General features: G+C 48.5%; 2 protein-coding genes across 6 annotated transcripts in view; one reads left to right on the top strand and one right to left on the bottom strand.

The window, feature by feature from the left end:
* Positions 1 to 2663, top strand: part of LOC121002790 (phosphofructokinase, platelet) — a 91265-nt gene extending 88602 nt beyond the window's left edge. For all 5 annotated transcript variants that reach the window (XM_040434333.1, XM_040434331.1, XM_040434335.1 and 2 more), the window contains one exon: positions 2070 to 2663. In XM_040434333.1, coding sequence (XP_040290267.1) covers positions 2070 to 2223 — 154 coding nt within the window. In that variant the 3' untranslated portion in view covers positions 2224 to 2663. The remainder of the gene's footprint in view (positions 1 to 2069) is intronic.
* An 8166-nt stretch (positions 2664 to 10829) lies between these two features.
* PITRM1 (pitrilysin metallopeptidase 1) overlaps positions 10830 to 22331 on the bottom strand; it is a 90701-nt gene continuing 79199 nt past the window's right edge. The window contains exons 23-27 of the mRNA XM_040434329.1: positions 18385 to 18497; positions 16903 to 17028; positions 16657 to 16802; positions 12618 to 12720; positions 10830 to 11389 (exon numbers count right to left, since the gene is read on the bottom strand). Coding sequence (XP_040290263.1) covers positions 11296 to 11389; positions 12618 to 12720; positions 16657 to 16802; positions 16903 to 17028; positions 18385 to 18497 — 582 coding nt within the window. The 3' untranslated portion in view covers positions 10830 to 11295. The remainder of the gene's footprint in view (positions 11390 to 12617; positions 12721 to 16656; positions 16803 to 16902; positions 17029 to 18384; positions 18498 to 22331) is intronic.

Here is a 22331-nt window from a genome sequence, read left to right as displayed (position 1 = left end):
ATCATGTGATGACCGGAGTGACGTCATCAAAGGTCCTTTACCCAGGTCCTAAAGAAAGAATACAGAAGGAGATGCCGGCTGCGCTATCAAGTGGACTAAGGTGAGTTAAATTTATTTTTTTATTTTTTTAACCCCTCCAGCGATGTTTTACTATGCATTCTGTATTCAGAATGCTATTATTTTCCCTTATAACCATGTTATAAGGGAAAATAATACAATCTACAGAACACCGATCCCAAGCCCGAACTTCTGTGAAGAAGTTCGGGTTTGGGTACCAAACATGCGTGATTTTTCTCACGCGAGTGCAAAACGCATTACAATGTTTTGCACTCGTGCGGAAAAATCGCGGGTGTTCCCGCAACGCACCCGCACATTTTCCCGCAACGCCCGTGTGAAAGAGGCCTAACAGTCCATCCAAAACCGCCAGTTCACACCTGTCGGCGGAGGATCCACATGATCACACAAGGACGGCAGCAGACCTTCAATGGCTCAGCCTGAGAAAGGTGGAAGCTCCTTTTTGCAATTTTCATGCTTGAATGCAGAACCACTGAAGATGCCCTGATGTCCTTTTGCCTTTTTAGTCTAGGTTCACATCTGCAGTCCTCTTCAGTTTTTCTATTCTGTTATAAGAACCTTAAAACTGCAGCGCCAGATCCGGTATATGCCAGACACCAGTGACACCTACCAAATCATATTGACTATAATGGGATTCAGCGTGTTTCCATTAGGATTTCCAGCATTCTGCCAGACAAACTACTGCTTAATGCAGCATTTTCTTTTTGTCCAGTATTCTTGCTGAAACTTCAGCCACAGGTGTGAACCTAGCCTTAAAGCCCAGACGTTGAGTTACATATGCCACCCAGTACTGTATACTGCAATATAGAACTGTAAATGTCCATCCTTGCAATACAAAGCCTGCATGTTTCTGCCAGAACTGGAGCCGCTCATCATGAATGCCTGAACACTGAGCCAAGATAGACGAGTGTCAAGACGTGGCTGTCTCCTTGAGACAACACCTTTAATTTTCTTATTCAGCTCAGCTCAACGTTGTTCAGTGCATAGTGTTTAGTTAGGAACGATAAGAGAAGTCATATATTCTTTGATTTATTGGCCTGTTATATACATTAGTATATTATAGCCATCCATATCTGAAATTACAGTACAATACGTCAGTCACATGGACAGAACAGATTTCCTTCCATAAAGATGCCTACTGAATGACAGCAAGCAGAGATACATTTAGGCCTCTTTCACATTAGCGAGTTTTCCGTGCGGGTGCAATGCGTGACGTGAACGCATTGCGCCCGCACTGAATCCTGACCCTTTAATTTCAATGGGTCTGTGTACACGAGCGTTTTTTTTTTCATGCATCAGTTCTCCTTGCGTGAAAATCGCAGCATGTTCTATATTCTGCATTTTTCACGCAGCCCTGGCCCCATAGAAGTGAATGGGGCTTCAGTGAAAAAACGCATTGCATCCGGAAGCAAGTGCGGGTACAATGCATTTTTCACTGATGGTTGCCAAGAGATGTTGTTTGTAAACATTCAGTTTTTTTATCACACACGTGAAAAACGCATCAAAACGTATTGCACCCGCGCGGAAAAAACTGAACGCACTCGCAGACAAAACTGACTGAACTTGCTTGCAAAATGGTGCAAGTTTTACTGAACGCACCCTGAACACAACCGGAGCCAATCCGACACACTCGTGTGAAAGAGGCCTTTAATGGGTCCACGATCCAGCCGTTCCGCAAAAAGATAGGACATGTTCTATCTTTTTGCGGAACGGAAGTACGGGACGAAACCCCACAGAAGCACTCCTTAGGGTTCCATCAATCCGGTTTTTTGACACAATAAAAGCACACAGAGCTATGGGGACTGGATATTGCGGATGTGCTAGCGGCCATCTAGCAGCCCATGTCCTCAGCTCTATACACAAAATCCCGGTGACAGGTTCCCTTTAAATGAAGTAATTTAGTGTTTTTTTTTTAGTTACGCCTCCAAGGACTCTTGAAGTCACAGTATTTGTATTGTATACAATAAATTTTCTTTCTTGCTTTCCAAACCCAGACACAGAATTCCAAAGGAGCAGTGGTGGCTGAAGCTGAGACCGCTGATGAAAATCCTGGCCAAGTATAAGACCAGCTATGACATTTCAGATGCTGGACAATTGGAGCACGTCAATCTGCCCAGGCCGAAGCGATCAGAAGCAGGAGTCCTCTAAAGCCAGGGACGCAGTCACCATGCCTCGTGTCATAACCCGTCTCCATTGTGTGCTTTACTGCTCGGTTAAATAATGGTTTTCCATTTTATCTTTTGTAAATTTAAGTTATATTGTTCCAGCACTTTATGTCCACATAATTTCCAGGTTATGTCTGAGAAACAAGTAGTGCTAAGAATATTACACGGAGAGAATATATCACAGCGCTCACTCCCCAAAGTTTGGTTTATTTTTTTTCTTTCCAAGTTTGTCGCCACATCCTGAATGGGCTGCCATGTTCCCTGTATGTTGTGTGCAATGACGTTATATGTTTGTTACACTTTGTATTGGAGATGTAACGGATTCACATTTACACGTGCTATCTCTGTATTATTTTTTTCCCCCCCAGTGACAAGTTGCAGCATACATTGATGTGATGTAATAAAGTAACTTTGCAAAACATCGGAAATTGTCGAAAATTTATAAAAAAAAAATAAAAATCCATGTGCAGTCACAGACCCGAATATATCACACCTTCACTCCAAAATTCTGGCTTCAGAAAGTCGCAAAAGGGGCCTTTTGGAGTTTTTTGGGCTTTTTCTTTTGCATTTTTACGCCACTCACTTCAGGTGGGAAAGTGGCTGTGGTTAGCTATGATAAGGAGTTTGACTCCAGATTTATCGCAAAGACCCTTTTTAAAAAGTTGCAATCTCACTCCAGTAGGTGGGAGGGGTAGGAAAACTGGAGAAGCTTTTCTAGAAAAAAGGTCTAAAGAATGTGTCATCAGTAAAGGACCTATTGTTTAAATGTTTTTATGTGAAACATTTTAACTTATCTTTTGATATTTTAAATGTTTTTTCATGTCTGTATTTAAACAAACTATAAAATCCTGCAGTTCTCACACTAGCCACTAAGACTAATAAGAGGCGCCACTTCTTGGTCTGCAGTTATCTGCTTATCTGTCATTCTAATCCTGCCTGCAATGATATCACCTCCTTGTATAGATGAGAGGATCCACCATTCACAATAAGTGATTGTCACAGCTCATCTATTCTTTCCTTGTACAGTGACCTCTGCACAGGTCACACATCATGCCTAGAAAACTCTCCCATAGAAGTCACTGAGGTCCCCTCCTGACCACTGTGTCTATGGCCCATGTGGCTGCCATAAAGCAATTCTCTAAATGCTGTAAAGAACATCTCAGGCAAGATGGCCGCCCACCTAATCATTTTCAGGAAATAGAATTAAAAAAATCTGTAATCAGAATATAAAAAAAAAGATTAGAAAAAAGGAGATGTGTTGCTCTCTGGTTTTAACTGGCGGACAGACACATTTGATAAATGTGGCATAAAGTACGCCAATACAGACTCAAGCGAAGCTAACTTCAAATATTACCATCATGATAAATTATGGGGGTTACTAACTGGTTCGGGCACGGCAGCAGTCTCTCAGGCTCGTGGCTACGGTAAGCTGCATACATGATGGAAACCTTACAAAAAGTTGGAGCCAATGAGACAACCCATTTAGAGGGAATGTATAGTTTTAAGAAAGTCATGTTTATGCAGCTTTGTGCCTAAATAAATTCAGTTACTCTAAACGTTCACTTTAATAGTGATGACCTATCCGACACCTGGGACCCCCACTGATCAGCTGTTTGAGAAGCCAGCAGCGCTCGCAGTAGTGCCACAGCCTTCTCCAGTAACATGTCCTAGGCGCAGCTCAGCCGCCAGCACCTTTTCCAAACAGCTGATCGGCAGTGGTCCTGGGTAGGGATGAGCGAATCGACTTCGGATGAAACATCCGAAGTCTATTCGCATAATACTTCATTTGAATACTGTACGTAGTGAGCGCTCCGTACAGTATTAGAATGTATTGGCTCTGATGAGCCAAAGTTATCACTTCGAAGTGTAATAACTTCAGAAATGGATTTCTACTGTAAAAAGGAGACTTTTGTATTACTTACCAGTAAAGTCTCTTTCTCGCTCTTCCTTGGGGGACACAGGAAACCATGGGTATAGCTCTGCTCCCTAGGAGGCGTGACACTAAGCGAAAGCTGTAAGCCCCTCCTCCATCAGCTATACCCTTCAGCCTGGAGAAGAGACTGCCAGTTGCGTGTCCAAGTAGTGAAAGATAACCACCAACCGGAAAAAGAACTGTCGAGCCCCAACGGGGGCAACCAAGCCGGAACCACAACTGTAACCCAATGAAGGGCGGGTGCTGTGTCCCCCAAGGAAGAGCGAGAAAGAGACTTTACTGGTAAGTAATACAAAAGTCTCCTTTTCTCGCCCATATTCCTTGGGGGACACAGGAAACCATGGGACGTTCCAGAGCAGTCCCAGAAGGGAGGGACCAGAACAAACTAGACCAACACCAGAGGCATCAATCAACTGCCGCCTGCAACACCAGACGGCCTAAAGCAGCGTCAGCCGACGCATGAGTATGCACCCTGTAGAACTTGGTGAAGGTGTGCAAGGAGGACCAAGTGGCCGCCTTGCAAATCTGCTCCGAAGAAGCCCGATTTCTCTGAGCCCAGGAAGCCCCGACCGCTCTAGTGGAGTGAGCGGTAACACCAAGGGGAGGAACCCTGCCCATGGCGAGATAAGCCTCAGTAACAGCCATCTTGACAAAACGGGCGATAGCAACTTTGGATGCCGCCATCCCTCTGCGCGACCCTTCCGGGACCACAAAGAGCGAGTCAGTATGCCTGAAAGAGCTGGTTACTTCCAGGTAAATCTTGAGCGCCCTGACAACGTCCAGGCGATGAAGCTTCCTCTCCCGCGGATGGGAAGGGGAAGGACACAAAGAGGGGAGAACGATGTCCTCGTTCAGATGAAAGGCGGAGACCACCTTAGGAAGGAAGGAAGGGACCGGACGAAGAACCACCTTGTCCTGGTGGAACACTAGGAAAAGGTTCCAGACAGGAGAGTGCAGCCAATTCGGACACCCTCCGAAGAGAGGTGATGGCTACAAGGAAAATAACCTTGCAGGACAGAAGTCGCAAGGAAACCGTCCGCAGAGGCTCGAAAGGAGAAGCCTGGAGCGCTGAGAGAACCAGGTTCAGGTCCCAGGGCGGTACCGGAGGGCGATACGGGGGAACCGCGTGAGCCACGCCCTGAAGGAAGGTCTTGACAGGACCAAGGGGGGCCAGTGGGCGCTGAAACAAAATGGACAGCGCAGATACCTGACCCTTCAAAGAACTAAGGCCTAGACCTTGGGCCAGTCCGCTCTGCAGGAAGGACAAAACGGTGGGGAGAGAAAAGCGGAGCGGAGGAATCCCCAGATCGGCACAGAACCCCAAAAAAGTCCTCCAGGTCCTATAATAGATCCTAGAAGAGGACGGCTTACGGGCGCGGATCATGGTGCGGACGACGTCCGCAGAAAAACCCCTACGTGTCAGGACGGTGGTTTCAACAACCACGCCGTCAAACGTAGGGACCCTAAACGCGGGTGGAAGATCGGTCCCTGAGAGAGAAGATCTTCCCTGGCGGGCAGCGGCCAGGGCGCGTCTGCCAGGAGCAGCATGAGGTCGGCATACCAAGACCGGCGGGGCCAGTCCGGAGCGACCAGAATCACCGAGACGCCTTCCGCCGCGATCTTCCGAAGGACCTTGGGCAGGAGAGGGATGGGAGGGAATATGTATGGGCGCGCGAAGCCTCGCCAAGGAAGAACGAGGGCGTCGGCTCCGCAAGCTCCCGGATCCCTGGCCCTGGACAGATAGGCGGGGACCTTGTGATTGAATTTTGAGGCCATGAGGTCCACGTCCGGTATGCCCCAACGAAGGCAAATGGCCTCGAATACCTCCGGGTGAAGAGACCACTCGCCGGGGTCGACGGTGGTGCGACTGAGGAAGTCCGCCGCCCAATTGTCCACCCCTGGAATAAAAATTGCAGATAGGGCCGGGACGTGGGCTTCCGCCCAACGGAGAATGCTGGTGACCTCCCGCATCGCTGCAGCGCTGCGAGTGCCCCCCTGGTGGTTTATGTACGCCACGGCCGTGGCGTTGTCTGATTGTACACGAACTGGATGACCCTTCAGCAGATGAGTCCAGTGTCGTAGAGACAGAAGGGCCGCTCTCAGTTCCAGGACATTGATCGAGAGTTTGGACTCCGATGGAGACCAAATGCCCTGGACGGATCGGGGAGGAAACACGCCTCCCCAGCCCGAGAGACTGGCATCGGTTGTAACCACCAACCAGTTGAGTGGCAGAAAAGACCTGCCCAGAAGAGGGGACTGTAACCACCAGCGGAGAGATGACCGCACCGGAGGCGAAAGATGGAAGGGATGATCCAGAGACTGCGGCGATTTGTCCCAGGAGGAGAGGATCGCCCGTTGGAGAGGGCGGGAGTGAAACTGCGCAAATGGGATCGCCTCGAAGCAGGCAACCATCTGCCCCAATACCCGCATGCAGAAGCGGAAGGACGGTCGACGGTGGAGAAGGAGACCCCGAACCGCCCCACGGAGGATCAGACGTTTTTCTGAGGGAAGACGTACCTCCGCCGCTCCCGTGTCTAAAAGCATTCCCAGGAAGACGAGTTGTCTGGAGGGGGGAAGGGAGGACTTGGGGAAGTTGATGACCCAACCGAACCTCGCCAGAGTCTCTAGAGTGAGATCCACGCTGGCAACCGCTTGAGAAAGGGACGGAGCCTTGATGAGGATATCGTCCAAGTACGGTAGCAGAAAAACACCCCTGGAACGGAGTAAGGCTAAAACTGGGGCCAGGACCTTGGTGAACACCCGGGGGGCTGTTGCCAGCCCAAAGGGAAGGGCGACAAATTGGAAGTGGAGGTCCCCCACGGCGAATCGAAGGAAGCGATGGTGACACTGGGCTACCGGAACATGGAGGTAGGCATCCTGTATATCGATGGAAGACATAAAATCTCCCTGCTCCAGGGAAGCCACCGCGGAGCGGAGGGACTCCATCTGAAACCGTCGAAGGAGGAGAAAACGGTTGAGCTTTTTGAGGTCCAAAATGGGCCGCACCGAACCTCCCTTCTTGGGAACTACAAAGAGGTTCGAGTAGAACCCTTGGAATCTTTCCTCTAGAGGAACGGGGGTAATCACCCCCCTGTCCAGTAAGGCTTGAACGGCCGCGGAGAACGCAGCCGCGCCTTTCGGGTCTCGCGTGGGGCGGGAGCGAAAGAACCGATCCGGAGGGAAGGATGCAAATTCGATTTTGTATCCGGAGGACACAATTTCGAGGGCCCAGGCGTCGGAGACGTGAGCCATCCAGACGTCCTTGAAAAGGAGGAGCCGGCCCCCCACCCGGGTGGGTGGGGGCGCGCCTTCAGGCAGAGGACTGTTTTGCTGCGGGTGTGCGGGCAGCCTGCGGCTTGCGCCAGGAGGGCTGCGCCCGAAAAAACGGCTTCCTACGCTTGTCCTGGGGAGGAGCCGAAGCGGCAGCTGTGGTGGGAGCCCCAGAGGCCCTGCGGGAGGACCGAAAACGAGACGCACCAGGGCGTCCGCGGGGGGCGCCCCTGGCTTGGGGTTGAGGAAGATGGGTGCTTTTACCACCCGTGGCCTCTGAAATAAGTTCGTCTAAGCGGACCCCGAAAAGGCGGGAACCCGCAAACGGTAGCCCCGCCAAGGAACGTTTGGAGGCAGCGTCCGCTTTCCAGACCTTCAGCCAGAGCTCCCTCCTGACGGCAACTGCCAGGGCGGAGGAGCGTGCAATAAGGGCTCCCGCATCAAGGGAGGCCTCACAGACAAAATTCCCGGCCCGAATAATAAGCTGGGCCAAGGAACGTAGGTCCTGGATGGGGATGTCCGAGTCCAACTCCTGTTCCAGCTGCGCACCCCAAGCAGAGATTGCTTTCCCTGCCCAAGCAGAGGCAAAAACCGGTCTGAGGGCAGAACCGGAGGCAGCAAAAATGCCCTTGGACAGGGTCTCCATGCGACGGTCCTCCGCTGACTGAAGAGAGGACCCGTCGGGAACAGGGATGGCCGTGTTCTTTGACAGCCGGGCCACAGGGGGGTCCACCTTGGGTGGGGAAGACCAGGTGGCCACGACATCGGCTGGAAAAGGATAGCAAATGTCCAGCTTCTTTGGGTTGACAAAACGGGCGTCCGGGCGAGCCCAAGCCTTAGACACCACGGAGGAGAAATCAGAGTGGATTGGAAAGACTTTTGAGGCCTGCCTGGGTCTGATAAAGGAGATGCTAGCTGCGTCCGAGCTAGGGGGGTCATCCTGCACCTTAAAGGTGTCACGAATATCAGAGATGAGTTGACCCATCGCTGAGGCTAGCTTGGACGGCAGGGCCGAGTCCATTTCCAAATCTGAAGCCGCCAATTCACCTTCAGAGAGCGAATCCTTTGGAGAGGAGAGGCCCGTCTGGGTGCGCACGCGTGGCGGAGAGAGCGAGGCCTCAGAGGAGGAGGCTCGCTCTACTCTAATACGCTTCTGAGAGTGCCTAGCTCGGGAGGGGTCACTAGGAGAGGGTGAACCCGCTGCAGCGGCAGAAGCAGTGGACCCGGAGGGCGCGACAGTCAGAGTGGCGTCCTGCGGGGTAGGTGGCCTGTCTATTAGGCGGCCCACGACATGAGTGAGGCTTTCCACGGCCTGGGACAGGGATCTAGCCCAGTCAGGCGGGTCAGAGGAAGCAGGGAGCGACACAGCGGGCGACTGAGGCTGCGGTGGAGCTCGGCATGCAGTACAGTGCGGATCAGACTGCCCCCGGGGAAAGGGTTCCCTACAGGCAGTACAGGCATGGTACCATGGCTTGGCGGCTGCAGAAGGGTCTGACATGGTGGAAAGATGTTGCACTTAAAGTGAGAACCAAGCAACAGTACTGTGGCACGGAGGGGGTTAAACAGTCCTACCAGACCCGGATGATACAAGCGGCAGCTGTAAGGGGAACAGACTGAGGAGGCTGTGGAGGAGAGGCAGCAGCACGGAGCTGAATGGCTTCAGGATCGCACGGCAGAGAGATGAACCCGGAAGTAGCGGAGCGCAGCAGCACGGAGCTGAATGTGTAAGGAAGCTCCGCCCCCCCTCTGCCGCGCTGAAGCCGAAGCAGAGCCGCGCGCGCGCGGCAAAATGATTTTAACCCCCAAGGATGTTGAAGTGCCGGCCATGAAATGGCGCCGTTCATGCCAGGAAAACGGCTCCCACCGCGCCTAGATGTAGCAGACGGCTTGCTTGTCTGCAGCCGTCCCCTGTAAGGCAGCGTACTAGGACTTGCCCAGATAAACTGCCCTCCAACTAAGCCCGGTAACGTCCCGATATGTAGCAGTGGCCATGTAACAGTGGCCATGTTGGTAGCAGCGGTGGGAGGGAGGAAGGGGAGGCTGGAGCAGCCACTCTCACCATACGCTGTCTTCGCCCTCAGTCCATCCAGCGGGGGTCGCCCCTTCAGCTCCTGGCACCGCAGTGGCAGGAAGCCGGGGGAGGGACTTGGCGTGCGGGCGACCCTGAGCTGGCGGGACGCAGGGGAGCGAGGCTGCCCTGGTCCACCTTGTCTTCTGTGGGGGAGGCGGCAGTGCGGAATTACCGGCACTGGCGCAACTCAACCCCGGGAGAAACAGAGGGGTCTAATGCGCCTCTGTTGTCCCTGTAGGTAGAAAAAAAAAAAAAAAAAAAAAACCGAATTAAAAACAACAAATAACGTAAAAATAAAAATCATAGGATAACAACCCTGCATAAGCAGGGGGTGTCTTGCCTCCTTGGACACTAAGCAAAAACTGGCAGTCTCTTCTCCAGGCTGAAGGGTATAGCTGATGGAGGAGGGGCTTACAGCTTTCGCTTAGTGTCACGCCTCCTAGGGAGCAGAGCTATACCCATGGTTTCCTGTGTCCCCCAAGGAATATGGGCGAGAAAAAACATTTCCCGAACTCGGGTAATAGCCTCGGCTCATAGGAGCCAATACATTCTAATACTGTACGGAGCGCTTGCTTCGTACAGTATTCAAAGTATTATGCAAATCGACTTTGGATGTTTCATCCGAAGTCTATTCGCTCATCCCTAGTCCTGGGTATCAGACCCCTACCGATCAGACCATGATGACCTATCCAGAGGATAGATCTTCAGTATTAAAGTCTTGTAAAAACCCCTTTAAGAGGATAAAACCCCATCGTGACCACACAACTGCTGTGTTTGTTACAAGGTATTCGGTCGGTGCCAGATGGCCCAAGCTGACGGCATCACAGTGATTTAAGAAGCAGTCAGTTCCTATCTGACCGTGGGTCTACTGTACTGTACTCATAGCATCATGAGAGCACAGTAGACCAGCAGTAAGGCAGGAACTGACAGCATCAGCAATCATCATGATGTTGTGAGTTTGGGTCCAGGAGACGAGGCCGACACATGGACTACACACAGCTGACTGACACTGACCTTAGTCTGGATAAGAGTTTGTCGCAGACATTTGTGATATTGTCGTGTTTACCTCACCTGGAATTGCCTAGACCAGAGATCTCTGAGGTTCCCTGAAGACAGCAGCAAGACCAAATAAGAAAGATTCCACCGTGCCCCCATAACACAGGAGGAAATGGAGGAGCCATTCTTTATAGTTGGGCAGAGTACAGGAGCATTCATGTCTGATCCATGAGGAAGAGGATGATGGGGGTTGCACAACATCAGCCACATGAAGACTGACAGTTGGACATGTTAAGAAAAATAGTACAAATTATTAATGTTTAATGCAGTTTTTCAAAGTACTTTTATTTTATCATTTTCTCCATCTGACATCAAGCACTGTGTTCTTCACTGCGGCTGACAGATATTTTACTGAAGGGTAAAAAAAGATCAGAGCTTTTTCCAGGTGAAAATGATGGATGGCGAGATCGGGTCCATCAGGCAATGAATCCGCACTTTATTCGCCGCATATGGAAACCACCGGGCATTAGCTCCACATCACATTACGGTGTCTCGACTCCAGTTTGAGTTTGGAATATCCAATCTTAGGAACATCAGATTTACATAATATAAGATATTATGACAAAATATTTCTGGGCATTTTTTTTAATACTATAATTCAGCATTACAAGAAAAATTACGAGATTATAAAATAAATGTCAAAGCATTTATAAATAGGTGTCCTTTACAAGGACTAATAAACTTTGTGCGGTAGGAGGAACTCATCTTCTTTGTGAAGAATAATCTCATCGAATAATCCAGGATGGATCTTTTGCAATACTGGCATTTTCAGGGCCCAGAACAGCCATTCCATGTGTGCACTGGCCAATAGCCAAATATCTGGGGGGGAAAAGACAAGCATTGAGATTGTTGCAGCTTCTACAGGAAGCACTTGTTATCTGCACTTTTCAAACCCTATAGAAAAAGCTTCTACACCAATTTTCTAGCATAAATCCTCAGGGGTGGGGGGTCCTACACTGGGGAGCACTGCAGCCTCAGCACATTGTATAGCGGCTGTGCTTGGTGTTACAGTCCAAGCCATGTAACCGATGGATGTGACATCACTGGCAGGGAGTCAAACCCCCACCGGTCAGATATTGATGACCTATCATAAAGATTATCAATATTCTGCTCCCAGAAAACCCCTTAACGTTTAATTTAGTACAACATTTTAATGCCAATTTCTGCAAGTGTGTATGGACTACATACTAGATAAAGCAAAAAGTAGCTTATGCACACGGCCCGTGATGCGGGGTGCACGTGGCCGGTGTCCGCATATTGCAGACCTGCTGTTTGCGGGCCTCGATATGGGCACTGCCGGGCAACGGCTCTGTGCATGAGCCCTTAGAGGGCCATGTTAGGTCCATACATTTCTTGATGAAAGCGAAAATGAAAAAAAAAAATATATATATAAAATAAATTATGGATCCAACATGAAGTTTATGGTGCACATAAACTAATGTCCATCTCACAATTTTGTGCTGTTTGGGAAGTTTACTCTAAGAAGGCATCTGTCAGCAGTTTTGTACCCATGAAGCTGGCTGACCTGTTACATGTGCACTTGGCAGCTGAAGACATCTGTGTTGGTCCCATGTTCATATGTGCCCGCAATGCTGAGAAAAATAAAGTTTTAATATATGCAAATGAGCCTCTAAGAGCAACAGGGGCGTTGTCATTACACCTAGAGGCTCTGCTCTCTCTGCAACTACTGCTCCCTCTGCACTTTGACAGGACCAGGCAATGAAAACGTCATCACCCCTGGCCCTGTCAAAGTGCAGAGGGCTCAGCAGTTGTAGAGAGAGCAGAGCCTCTAGGTGTAATGGTAACGCCCCCGTTGCTCCTAGAGGCTCATTTGCATATATTAAAACATCATTTTTCTCAGCAATGTGGGCACATATGAACATGGAACCAACATGGATGCCTTCATCTGTCATAGGTACAAATCTGCTGACAGAGGCCATTTAATACTTATGTTATATTGTACTAGAGACACAGGGTGAAATTGCATGACGTAGGCCAACAACGGGCTGAAACTACGAGTACATCCTCTTAGTAATCGCACACCTACCTGCTGGCAACATTAATGAGATCTGAATGACTGACAGCAAACAGCTGCTCCCTGTGCTTTTGTCTCATCTCGTCAGTTATTCCATGCAGGAAAAGATTCATGCCTAAAATACAAAGATTGTTGTAATAGGTGATTCAAGCAAACGGCAGCATGGGTGTGAGGTTTAACCCATTATAGAGGAGATGAAGGTGTGGAATACGGCACGGTATTTGTGGATTGTTCTTCGTTATAGGACTTGGCATTGGCAGCCCGTTCCTGCTATCTCCAAGGAAGGTTTTAGAGCCTGCAATGGTTCCTGCCCAACACTGCCAACCTGCACTGAATACCGAGACTCTGGTTTGGAAGTAGCCGGGTTTACATGGATTGTCTCACCAATTACCCTGACTGAATATCACTAGGACACGCATCCTCAAACTGCGGCCCTCCAGCTGTTGCAAAACTACAACTCCCAGCATGCCCGAACAGCCTACCGGTATCAGCCTACAGCAGGGCATTCTGGGAGTTGTAGTTATACAACAGCTGGAGGGCCGCAGGTTGAGGATTCCTGCACTAGGACTACAACGAGTGCTAGAAAAGTTACTCAAATGATCAGACATGGTAAGGTTAAAGCTGTAAGCGCACTGGCATCATGGTTTACCTTACTGCACAATCCACGATGGATAAGATGATTCAGACAGGAGTCGTATTAATGGAAAATGTATACATTTTGATTTGCTACAGATTCCATTCAAATTCATTATATAGAATGGAAAATGTAGGGTTACCTGGCCACAAGACCCAGGCCTCCCCACAGTTCTACTGAACTAAATGTAAGCCACCAAAGCACTCTATTTAAGTTTTCCAACTTTTTTATAATGATGCTTCAGAACAGGTCATCAGTATCTGACCGGCAGAGGCCAGACCCCCGGGACCCCCGACGATCAGCTGTTTGAGGAGGCTGCAGCATTCTTGTGAGTGGCGGTATCTTCTCAAACAGCTGATTAGCAGGGATCGGTCCCCCACCAATCAGAAACTAGTATAAAAAAGTAGGGAAACCCCTTTAAGGTTCAGTTTAGTAGAACCATGAGGGGTCCTGAAATGGCAAACTTAACGAAGACCCAATAAATGTGACCATATTATGGCATTGTGAAACTGACCTTATAAATATGGCCCAGAGTAAAGCACAGTGGTACTCAAGTAAATACATCAGTCACGCGGTCTAGTTGCAGCTCAGCCCCATTCAAGTCAATGGAGCTGAGCTGCAGTACCAAGCACAGCCACTAAACAATGTACGGCGCTGTGCTTGGAAAGCTGCCGGGAGCCTGCGTCACTCACCAGAGCTCCGGCGAGCACAGCAGTTACCTGAATTAGCTGATCGACTGGGGTGCCAGAACTGAGACCCCTGCCGATGTGATAATGATGACCTATCCTTTCCCAGGATATCGATATGGTAAATAGGTGTAAGGAAAACTCCCCAATGGGGCAGCGGTCCAATATAAGCCCATTGTTAATTAGTCTGTCTTCTCGATTTGATTTGATTTGATTTTTCGGGTCAGTGTTAGGCCTCTTTCACACGAGCGTGTCCGGATAAGGTCTGGATGCGTGGCGGCAAACCCGCGCGAGTAGGCACCTAATTGCAGTCAGTTTTGACTGCGATTGCGTTCCGTTGTTCAGTTTTTATCACGCGGGTGCAATGCGTTTTGCACGCGCCTGATAATAAACTGAATGTGGTACCCAGACCCGAACTTCTTCACAGAAGTTCAGGTTTGGGTTCAAGGTTCTGTAGATTGTATTATTTTCCCTTATAACATGGTTATAAGGGAAAATAATAGCATTCTGAATACAGAATGCATAGTACAATAGGGCTGGAAGGGTTAAAAAAATTATAATAATTTATCTCACCTTAATCCACTTGTTCGCGCAGCCGGCATCTCTTCTGTCTTCTTCTTTGAGGAATAGGACCTTTGATGACGTCACTGCGCTCATCACATGATCTTTTACCATGGTGATGGATCATGTGATGAGCATAGTGATGTCATCAAAGGTCCTATTCCTCAAAGAAGAAGACAGAAGAGATGCCGGCTGCGCGAACAAGTGGATTAAGGTGAGTTAAATTATTATTTTTTTAACCCCTCCAGCCCTATTTTACTAAGCATCCTGTATTCAGAATGCTATTATTTTCCCTTATAACCATGTAAGGGGAAATAATAATGATCTGGTCCCCATCCCGATCGTCTCCTAGCAACAGTGCGTGAAAATCGCACCGCATCCGCACTTGCTTGCGATTTTCACGCAGACCCATTCACTTCTATGGGGCCTGCGTTGCGTGAAAAATGCACAAAATAGAGCAGGCTGCGATTTTCACACAACGCACAAGTGATGCGTGAAAATCACCGCTCATGTGCACAGCCCCATAGAAATTAATGGGTCGGTATTCAGTGCGGGTGCAATGCGTTCACCTCACGCATTGCACCCGCGCGGAAAACTCGCCCGTGTGAAAGGGGCCTTAGAGTTGGTATATAACTACACCTATACAACATTATACTAGGGTGGTCTTATCTAACGTGTGCTTTGTTTCTTTCCCTACACCCATATTCATATCATACTGATATCTATTACTGGGGAAGTATAGATATCCAATATCTCCTCATACAGCTGATCGGCAGGGGTGCTGGGAGTCGGACCCCTGCCAGTCTGATATTGATGACCTATCCTGAGGATAGGGGTCATCAATAGTAAAAGCCTGGACAGCCCCTTAAGGCTATTAGGTATTACACCTGCCGATTTTTCGGCAGATGATCGCTAATGAGCGTTACCAATCATCTTGCGGTGTAATACTGCCGCTGATTGCCTGATGATCGTGCAAACGCTCAAAGATCATTGTTTGCCTCATTACGATCTGCGGCCGGCAAACCACTATACAGTATGGTGACAAGCGATGGCATAATGATTGCTCCTCCCCATGCTGCGGAGGAGATCTCTGCAAGTAATAGCAGCGGTCTCCTCCGCTAGCTGGGAAGGACCGCTTCTCTCCCGACAATCGCTTGCTCTATCGGCCTGTGTAATATAGGCTTTAGCTGTGATGTGGAAGCTGTACTCCGGGTAAATACGGTTACAATGCATTGCTCAATGCAACGATGTAGAAAGAGAAAGTCAGCAAAATGAGGCAAGGACTGTCACAACACAATACTTTGAGGACATGGCGATATTCTGAATTTTTACTCCGGGCCTTCCTAGAGCCATAACTTATTTTTCCGTTCACATAGCTTTTTTGATGGCCAAATTGTAAATTTAATAGCACCATTTAATATTATATACAATGTAGTGGGAAGCTGGAAAGAAACTCCAAATGGGATGGAATTGGAAAAGAAACACCGTATTCCCCACGTGGTAAAACCATGCCCCGTGCCCTTCATTTCTCTGGGTCAGTACGATTCCAGTGATGGCACATTTCTATATTTTTTGTGTTTTAAAAAAAAATAAAAAATATAGATTTTTTTTTTTCATCACCATATTCTGAATCCATAACTTTTTTATTTTCACGTCTACGGAGCAGGGTGAGGGCTCTTTTTTGCGAGGCAAACTCTGGTTTTCATTGATACCATTTTGGGGTGTGCATAATTTTTGATCCCTTTGTTTTCAATTTTTTGGGGGGGAGTGAAGCGACGGAAAAATGGCGAATTGGCAATTTTTCATTTCTTTTTCCGCTATGTCATTCTCTATATACGGGATAAATATTTTTTTTAGACAGTATGGGTGTTTTGGGACGCAGCAATGCCTATTATGCTACAGGCAGGGCTCCATAGGAACATGTCTGCGGCAGCCTTGGATCCTTCAGAGGGTCCAAGCTTGCCACAGGGAATGAACAGCTCCCTCGATCGCTGCTAGGGGAAGCCATTCCAAGGCCGGGAGATGAGGCGATCCTGGGTTTTCATCGCTCAGATGCCATGGTCACATGTGACCACGGCATCTGAGGGGTTAATCATTTGCGATCTGTACATTTGCTGTACATGTAGGGCAGATGTCTTCAATGAGTTAGTGCTTCAAGCCTCAAAAATACCTTTGTCAGAAGGAGCAACAGGAGAATCCACAGCTGAAAATACTGACAATTTGGCTTCGTCAAGGTCTTGTGCAGTAAACTTTCCAGACTTGGCCCAAGCGACTGCCTTTTCAAACGTGGACAATGTAGACAAGGCATTTGGATCTCTGTTATATAAAAAAAAAAAAAAAAAAAACACATGAGAGACTGTCTATACATTACAGTATATTACAGCGGAGTCTACATGAAGGATGTTCTTATTCTCACCGATACGAGTAGAATGTGAAAACGCCATCAAATCCCAACTTGGCCCCTCCTCCATAGGCACCCCCCTTTTCTCTGATCTCCCCATGGAGGAATTTTGCGGTCATTACTCGTGCAAGTAAACGAAGGCTAAATGGGGAAAAACGTATGATAAATATGAAAATTTTAATCTGAGCAGGCACATGCAATATATGTCAATAACATCACTCTGCTGTAATCGACAGTACTTAAAGGGTCACTGTCGTTTGGTTTAAAGACTCTTTTCCTAATGAACGTTTAAAAGGGGTTCTCCGGGAATTAAGAAAATTTAAATACTTAAATATTACTTTATTACAAATATATAATCAATATTATTATTAGGTACAATGGCTTGTTTTCTCTAGGGAGCAGTCATTAGGAAAAATAAAATGGCAGTCGTCCTATTAGTACACAAAAAACCTGTCCTAATCACACAGCAGCACAAGTTACTTCAGAACACTGAGCTAAAGAGCTGCCTCATCCTCCTCTCTGCTCTACTTGTCAGAGATTATAAATAGAGTTTAATATGATTTTCAGCTGAATCTCTGTAGTAATGGAGTTTATGAGGAGACATGAAGTAGAGAGAGAGGACGGACAGGACAGACTGTGGTAATGGAGACTACATACAAGTGCTGCTGCTCATTATCCATACCCCCACCTCCTCTCTGTACTTCATGTCTCCTCATGAACTCCATTACTACAGAGATTCAGCTGATGTTCTTATCATCTGTATTCAGGATCATAATCCCTGACAAATAGGAGAGGAGGAGGAGGCAGCTCTTTAAGCTTAGTGTTCTGAAGTAACTTGTCCTCCTGTGTGATTAGGACAGGTTTTGTGTGTACTAATAGGACGGCCGCCATTTAATTTCTCCTAATGATTGCTCCCCAGACAAAACAAGCCATTATAACTAGAGATGAGCAAATTCCAGGTTATGAAATTCGTTCATCTCTAATTATAACTAATGAAAGGGATTTGGGAATATATTTATAGTAAAGTAATATTTAATTATTTTCATTTTCTTAATTTCCGGAGAACCCCTTTTACATCCCTGTCACTGCATTATATTAAAAATAAACCAAAACGATAGTTAGACTTTACAGGAAAAAGGTCACCCCAATTTTGGACTACTATCTGCAGTAATACATGAGTAGTACTGCAGATAAGGAGTCCAGATCACCCTTTTTCCTACTGCTCCCGGTTTCCCTGCTGTCACCACTGGAAGCTACGCTGAAATACACAGTTTGGACTGCTGTGCTGTTCTAACATAATGGAGAGGACTCCTGTGCACAGCAGTCATGACAATGCATTTCAATGCAGCTCTGAGCGCTGATCTGGACTCCATATCTGCAGTACTCCTCATGTATTATAGATAATGGTCCAGAATGGGGGTGACAGATACACTTTAAGTCAGGGTTTTATGAAGGGTACTATGTATTCACTAGATACAACTGATGTAATAATTTTACCTGGCATAGTCAGCATGCGTGTAAGGAGTGGTCCTCACACATTCACCAATATAATTTACTGGAAAGGGCAGGGAAAAGTGCGTCTTCATCTGACAGGGTTTGAAAGTTGGGTCCTAAGTGTAAAGACAAGACCATTATGTTATGAATAGCTACTGGTTTCAATGCACACAAAAAAAGCAATTACCATCTGCACTTGGTACAGTAAGTAATTATCTCCTGTTTGTGACATCTTTCATATTAACATCATTATACCAGTCATGCAGAAACATGAAGGACTCACGACAGGTACAAATACAAATAAAAACTGCTGTGAGAAGAAGTCCACCAATTCACGTAACCTTTTATATGGTGAAGACTTAAAAGGGTTTTCCGAGATTTTAATACTGATGACCTATCCTAGGTTATCAGTATCTGATCGTTAGGGGTCTGACACCCGGCACCCCTGCCGATCAGCTGTTTGAGAAGGTAGTGGCTCTCCAGTGAGCGCCGTGGCCTTCTCTCCACTTTTCCTAGGCCAGTGACGACACATTCATCGGTCACCTGGCATAGGGGCAGCTCAGTCCCATATTAATGAATGTGGCTGAACTGCGATACCAAGCACAGGTGCTATACTACGTATGGTGCTCTGCTTGGTGAGCTGTGAGAAGGCAGCGGCACTCACAGGAGCGCCTGGGCCCTCTCAAACAGCTGCTCAGCGGGGTGCTGGGTATCGGACCCCTGCCGATCATATACTGATGACCTAATCTGGAGGATAGAAGAAAAAAGCTAATTGAAAGCAGCACCAGGAATGCATCAGCCAATCTGCAACCTCAGATCCACGGTGGTCGCTCCATAGATACTTCAAATATAGTTGATGGCAGCATGTCCCTCAGAGTTCTTTAAAGGGAGTCTTTCACCTATACTGACCATTATAGAACACTAAGGCCTCTTTCACACTTGCGTTGTCCGGATCCGGCGTGTACTCCACTTGCCGGAATTACACGCCGGATCCGGAAAAATGCAAGTGTACTGAAAGCATTTGAAGACGGATCCGTCTTCAAAATGCGTTCAGTGTTACTATGGCAGCCAGGACGCTATTAAAGTCCTGGCTGCCATAGTAGTAGTGGGGAGCAGTATACTTACAGTCCACGCGGCTCCCGGGGCGCTCCAGAAAGACGTCAGAGCGCCCCATGCGCATGGATGAAGTGCCATGCGATCACGTGATCCATGTGCTTGGGGCGCCCGGACGGTAAGTATACTGCTCCCCCGCTCCCCACTACACTTTACCATGGCTGCCAGGACTTTAGCGTCCCGGCAGCCATGGTAACCATTCAGAAAAAGCTAAACGTCGGATCCGGTAATGCGCCGAAACGACGTTTAGCTTAAGGCCGGATCCGGATTAATGCCTTTCAATGGGCATTAATTCCGGATCCGGCCTTGCGGCAAGTCTTCAGGATTTTTGGCCGGAGAAAAAAGCGCAGCATGCTGCGGTATTTTCTCCGGCCAAAAAACGTTCCGTTCCGGAACTGAAGACATCCTGATGCATCCTGAACGGATTTCACTCCATTCAGAATGCATTAGGATAAAACTGATCAGGATTCTTCCGGCATAGAGCCCCGACGACGGAACTCTATGCCGGAAGAAAAGAACGCAAGTGTGAAAGAGCCCTAACACCATTATCAGCATTATAGTCCCCATATTGGAATGCTACTTACCGTATAGCTGTCTGTCACTTATTTTCTTTAAAAAACACTTTTATTCAATATGCAAATTAGGTCTGAAGGTGCCCAGGGGCGGCGTTCAAGCGGCCGGTGCCCAGGCCCCTCGTCGCTATTCAAATGAAACCCCTCCCCTTTCACCCCTCTGGCCCGCCCTAGGTTCTTCAGAAATCCAGCGCCAGCGCCGTTCACAAGATTCGCCGCGCCTGCACACTTCATTTCCCATAATGGGCAGGGGCACAAGAGCGTTTAATGCGCATGTGCCGGAATGGGGAATAAAGTGCGCAGGCGCGGCGAATCTTAATGGGTCCATAAAAATGTACAAAAAAAATACATAGTCGTCGAAACGTTGCACTTTCTTTGGCATTGTACATTTTTATGGACCCATTATGATTAAAGAACCCTGAAAGGAGATGCTGCCATCGACTATATTTGAACTAATCCGGAGGATAGGTCATCAGTATTAAAAATGTCAGAAAACCCTTTTATGGCATATTTACACTTCGTGTGATGGCTACTGTCATTGTTCAACCTCATACAAATGCACTGTTTCTCGTCCGTATCATTGGGGGACACAGGCCTTGACCATGGGTGTAGCTGTTGCCGCTAGGAGGCGGACACTAAGCACACAAAGTGTAAGCTCTTCCCCTTTAGCTATACCCTTCCTATAGGGACTAAGCTACATCAGTTTTAGCTTAGTGTCTGTAGGAGGCAGACCTCCCTGCATTGCAGGTCTGCTGATTTTTGTTCTTTTTTCTAGCGGAAGTCTCAGGCAGTCCTTTAAACTGCCTGCACTCCCACCCAGGAGATGGAAGACCAGGGGGTCCCCCAAGCCCCCTGCTCCTTCCCGTTCTCCAGAAGCAAAGGAGGACCAGAGGTTCCTACAAAGCCTCTGTTTCCCGCCAGCATTCAGATCACCACAGCTGTCCACTGCAAATTCCCTCTGTTCCAGTGTAACGTCCCTCCCCAAGGGGCCACACACCGAAGGTGGTGATCCAGCTGGAGCCAGTGGGGCAGAAGAGGGAGTATAAAAAAAAAATTGTGGCGAGCAGTGGGGTTGGCCGGATGTGGATCTCGTGGCCTCACATTTCAACAAGGTGGAGGACTTCGTCGCGCGGTCCAGGGACCCCCATGGCCCTGGCGTGTGACGCTCTGGTGATTCCATGGAGTCGGTTCATGTTTCCTTACGTGTTCCCGCCTCTTCCTCTCATTCCACGTCTCCTCCGGAAGATCAGGTCCGAGGGACTGCCCGTCATTCTCGTGGCCCCAGATTGGCCGCGCCAGGTGTGGCACACGTCTCTAGTCGCCCTTCTCGCCGACGAACCTTGGCGTCTTCCTCTTCCGGACGACCTGCTGTCGCAGGGGCCGATCTTCCACCAGAATTTAGGGAAGCTACATTTAACGGCATGGCTGTTGAAGCCGCCGTACTGAAGGCTCGTGGTTTTTCGGATGCAGTAGTCCAGACCATGATTCGGGCCAGGAAGCAGTCGTCTTCTAGAATCTACCACCGGACCTGGAAGTCCTACTTTAGTTGGTGCGAGCGGCATCAGCTGCCTCCCGTTTGGGTCGCTTTGCCGCGACTTTTGGCTTTCCTGCAGTCGGGCTTGGCCTGGCTCTCAGCTCCCTCAAAGGGCAAGTGTCGGCACTCTCCATTCTTTTTCAGAGGAATTTAGCTTCACTTTCGGAAGTTCGGACATTTCTACAGGGGGTGGCGCGTGCTGCTCCCCCTTTCCGTCCTCCGTTGGATCCTTGGGATCTTAATCTAGTGCTCAACACTCTCCAATCTTCTCTGTTTGAGCCCTTGCAGCAGGTGTCGCTGTGCTTCCTGTCTTACAAGGTGGCATTGTTGGTGGCAATTACGTCCATCCGTAGGGTGTCGGAACTCGCAGTGCTTTCATGTCGGTCGCCTTTCCTGATCCTCCATCAGGATAAGGTGGTCCTTCGCCCTGTGCAGTCCTTCCTGCCGAAGGTGGTGTCGGCATTCCATCTAAATGAGGAGATTATTCTCCCTTCATTTTGCCCAGACCAGTCATCCTCGGGAGCAGTCGTCCATACTCTGGATTTGGTACGAGCCGTTCGAGTTTATCTGTCCCAGACGGCATCTTTCCAGTGGATGGATTCCCTGTTCGTAATTCCAGAGGGGCCGAGAAGAGGGCTGGCGTCGTCAAAGGCTTCCATTTCCCGATGGATTTGTTTGGCCATTGTGGAAGCGTACCACGTTAATGGCCGGGCCCCACTAGGGTTGAGCGA

Source organism: Bufo bufo, chromosome 5, assembly GCF_905171765.1.
Source record: "Bufo bufo chromosome 5, aBufBuf1.1, whole genome shotgun sequence".
In the NCBI taxonomy this organism is placed as follows: domain Eukaryota; kingdom Metazoa; phylum Chordata; class Amphibia; order Anura; family Bufonidae; genus Bufo; species Bufo bufo.
The sequence above is the reverse complement of the archived record's forward strand: the minus strand, read 5'-3'. Positions and strand labels throughout refer to the sequence as shown.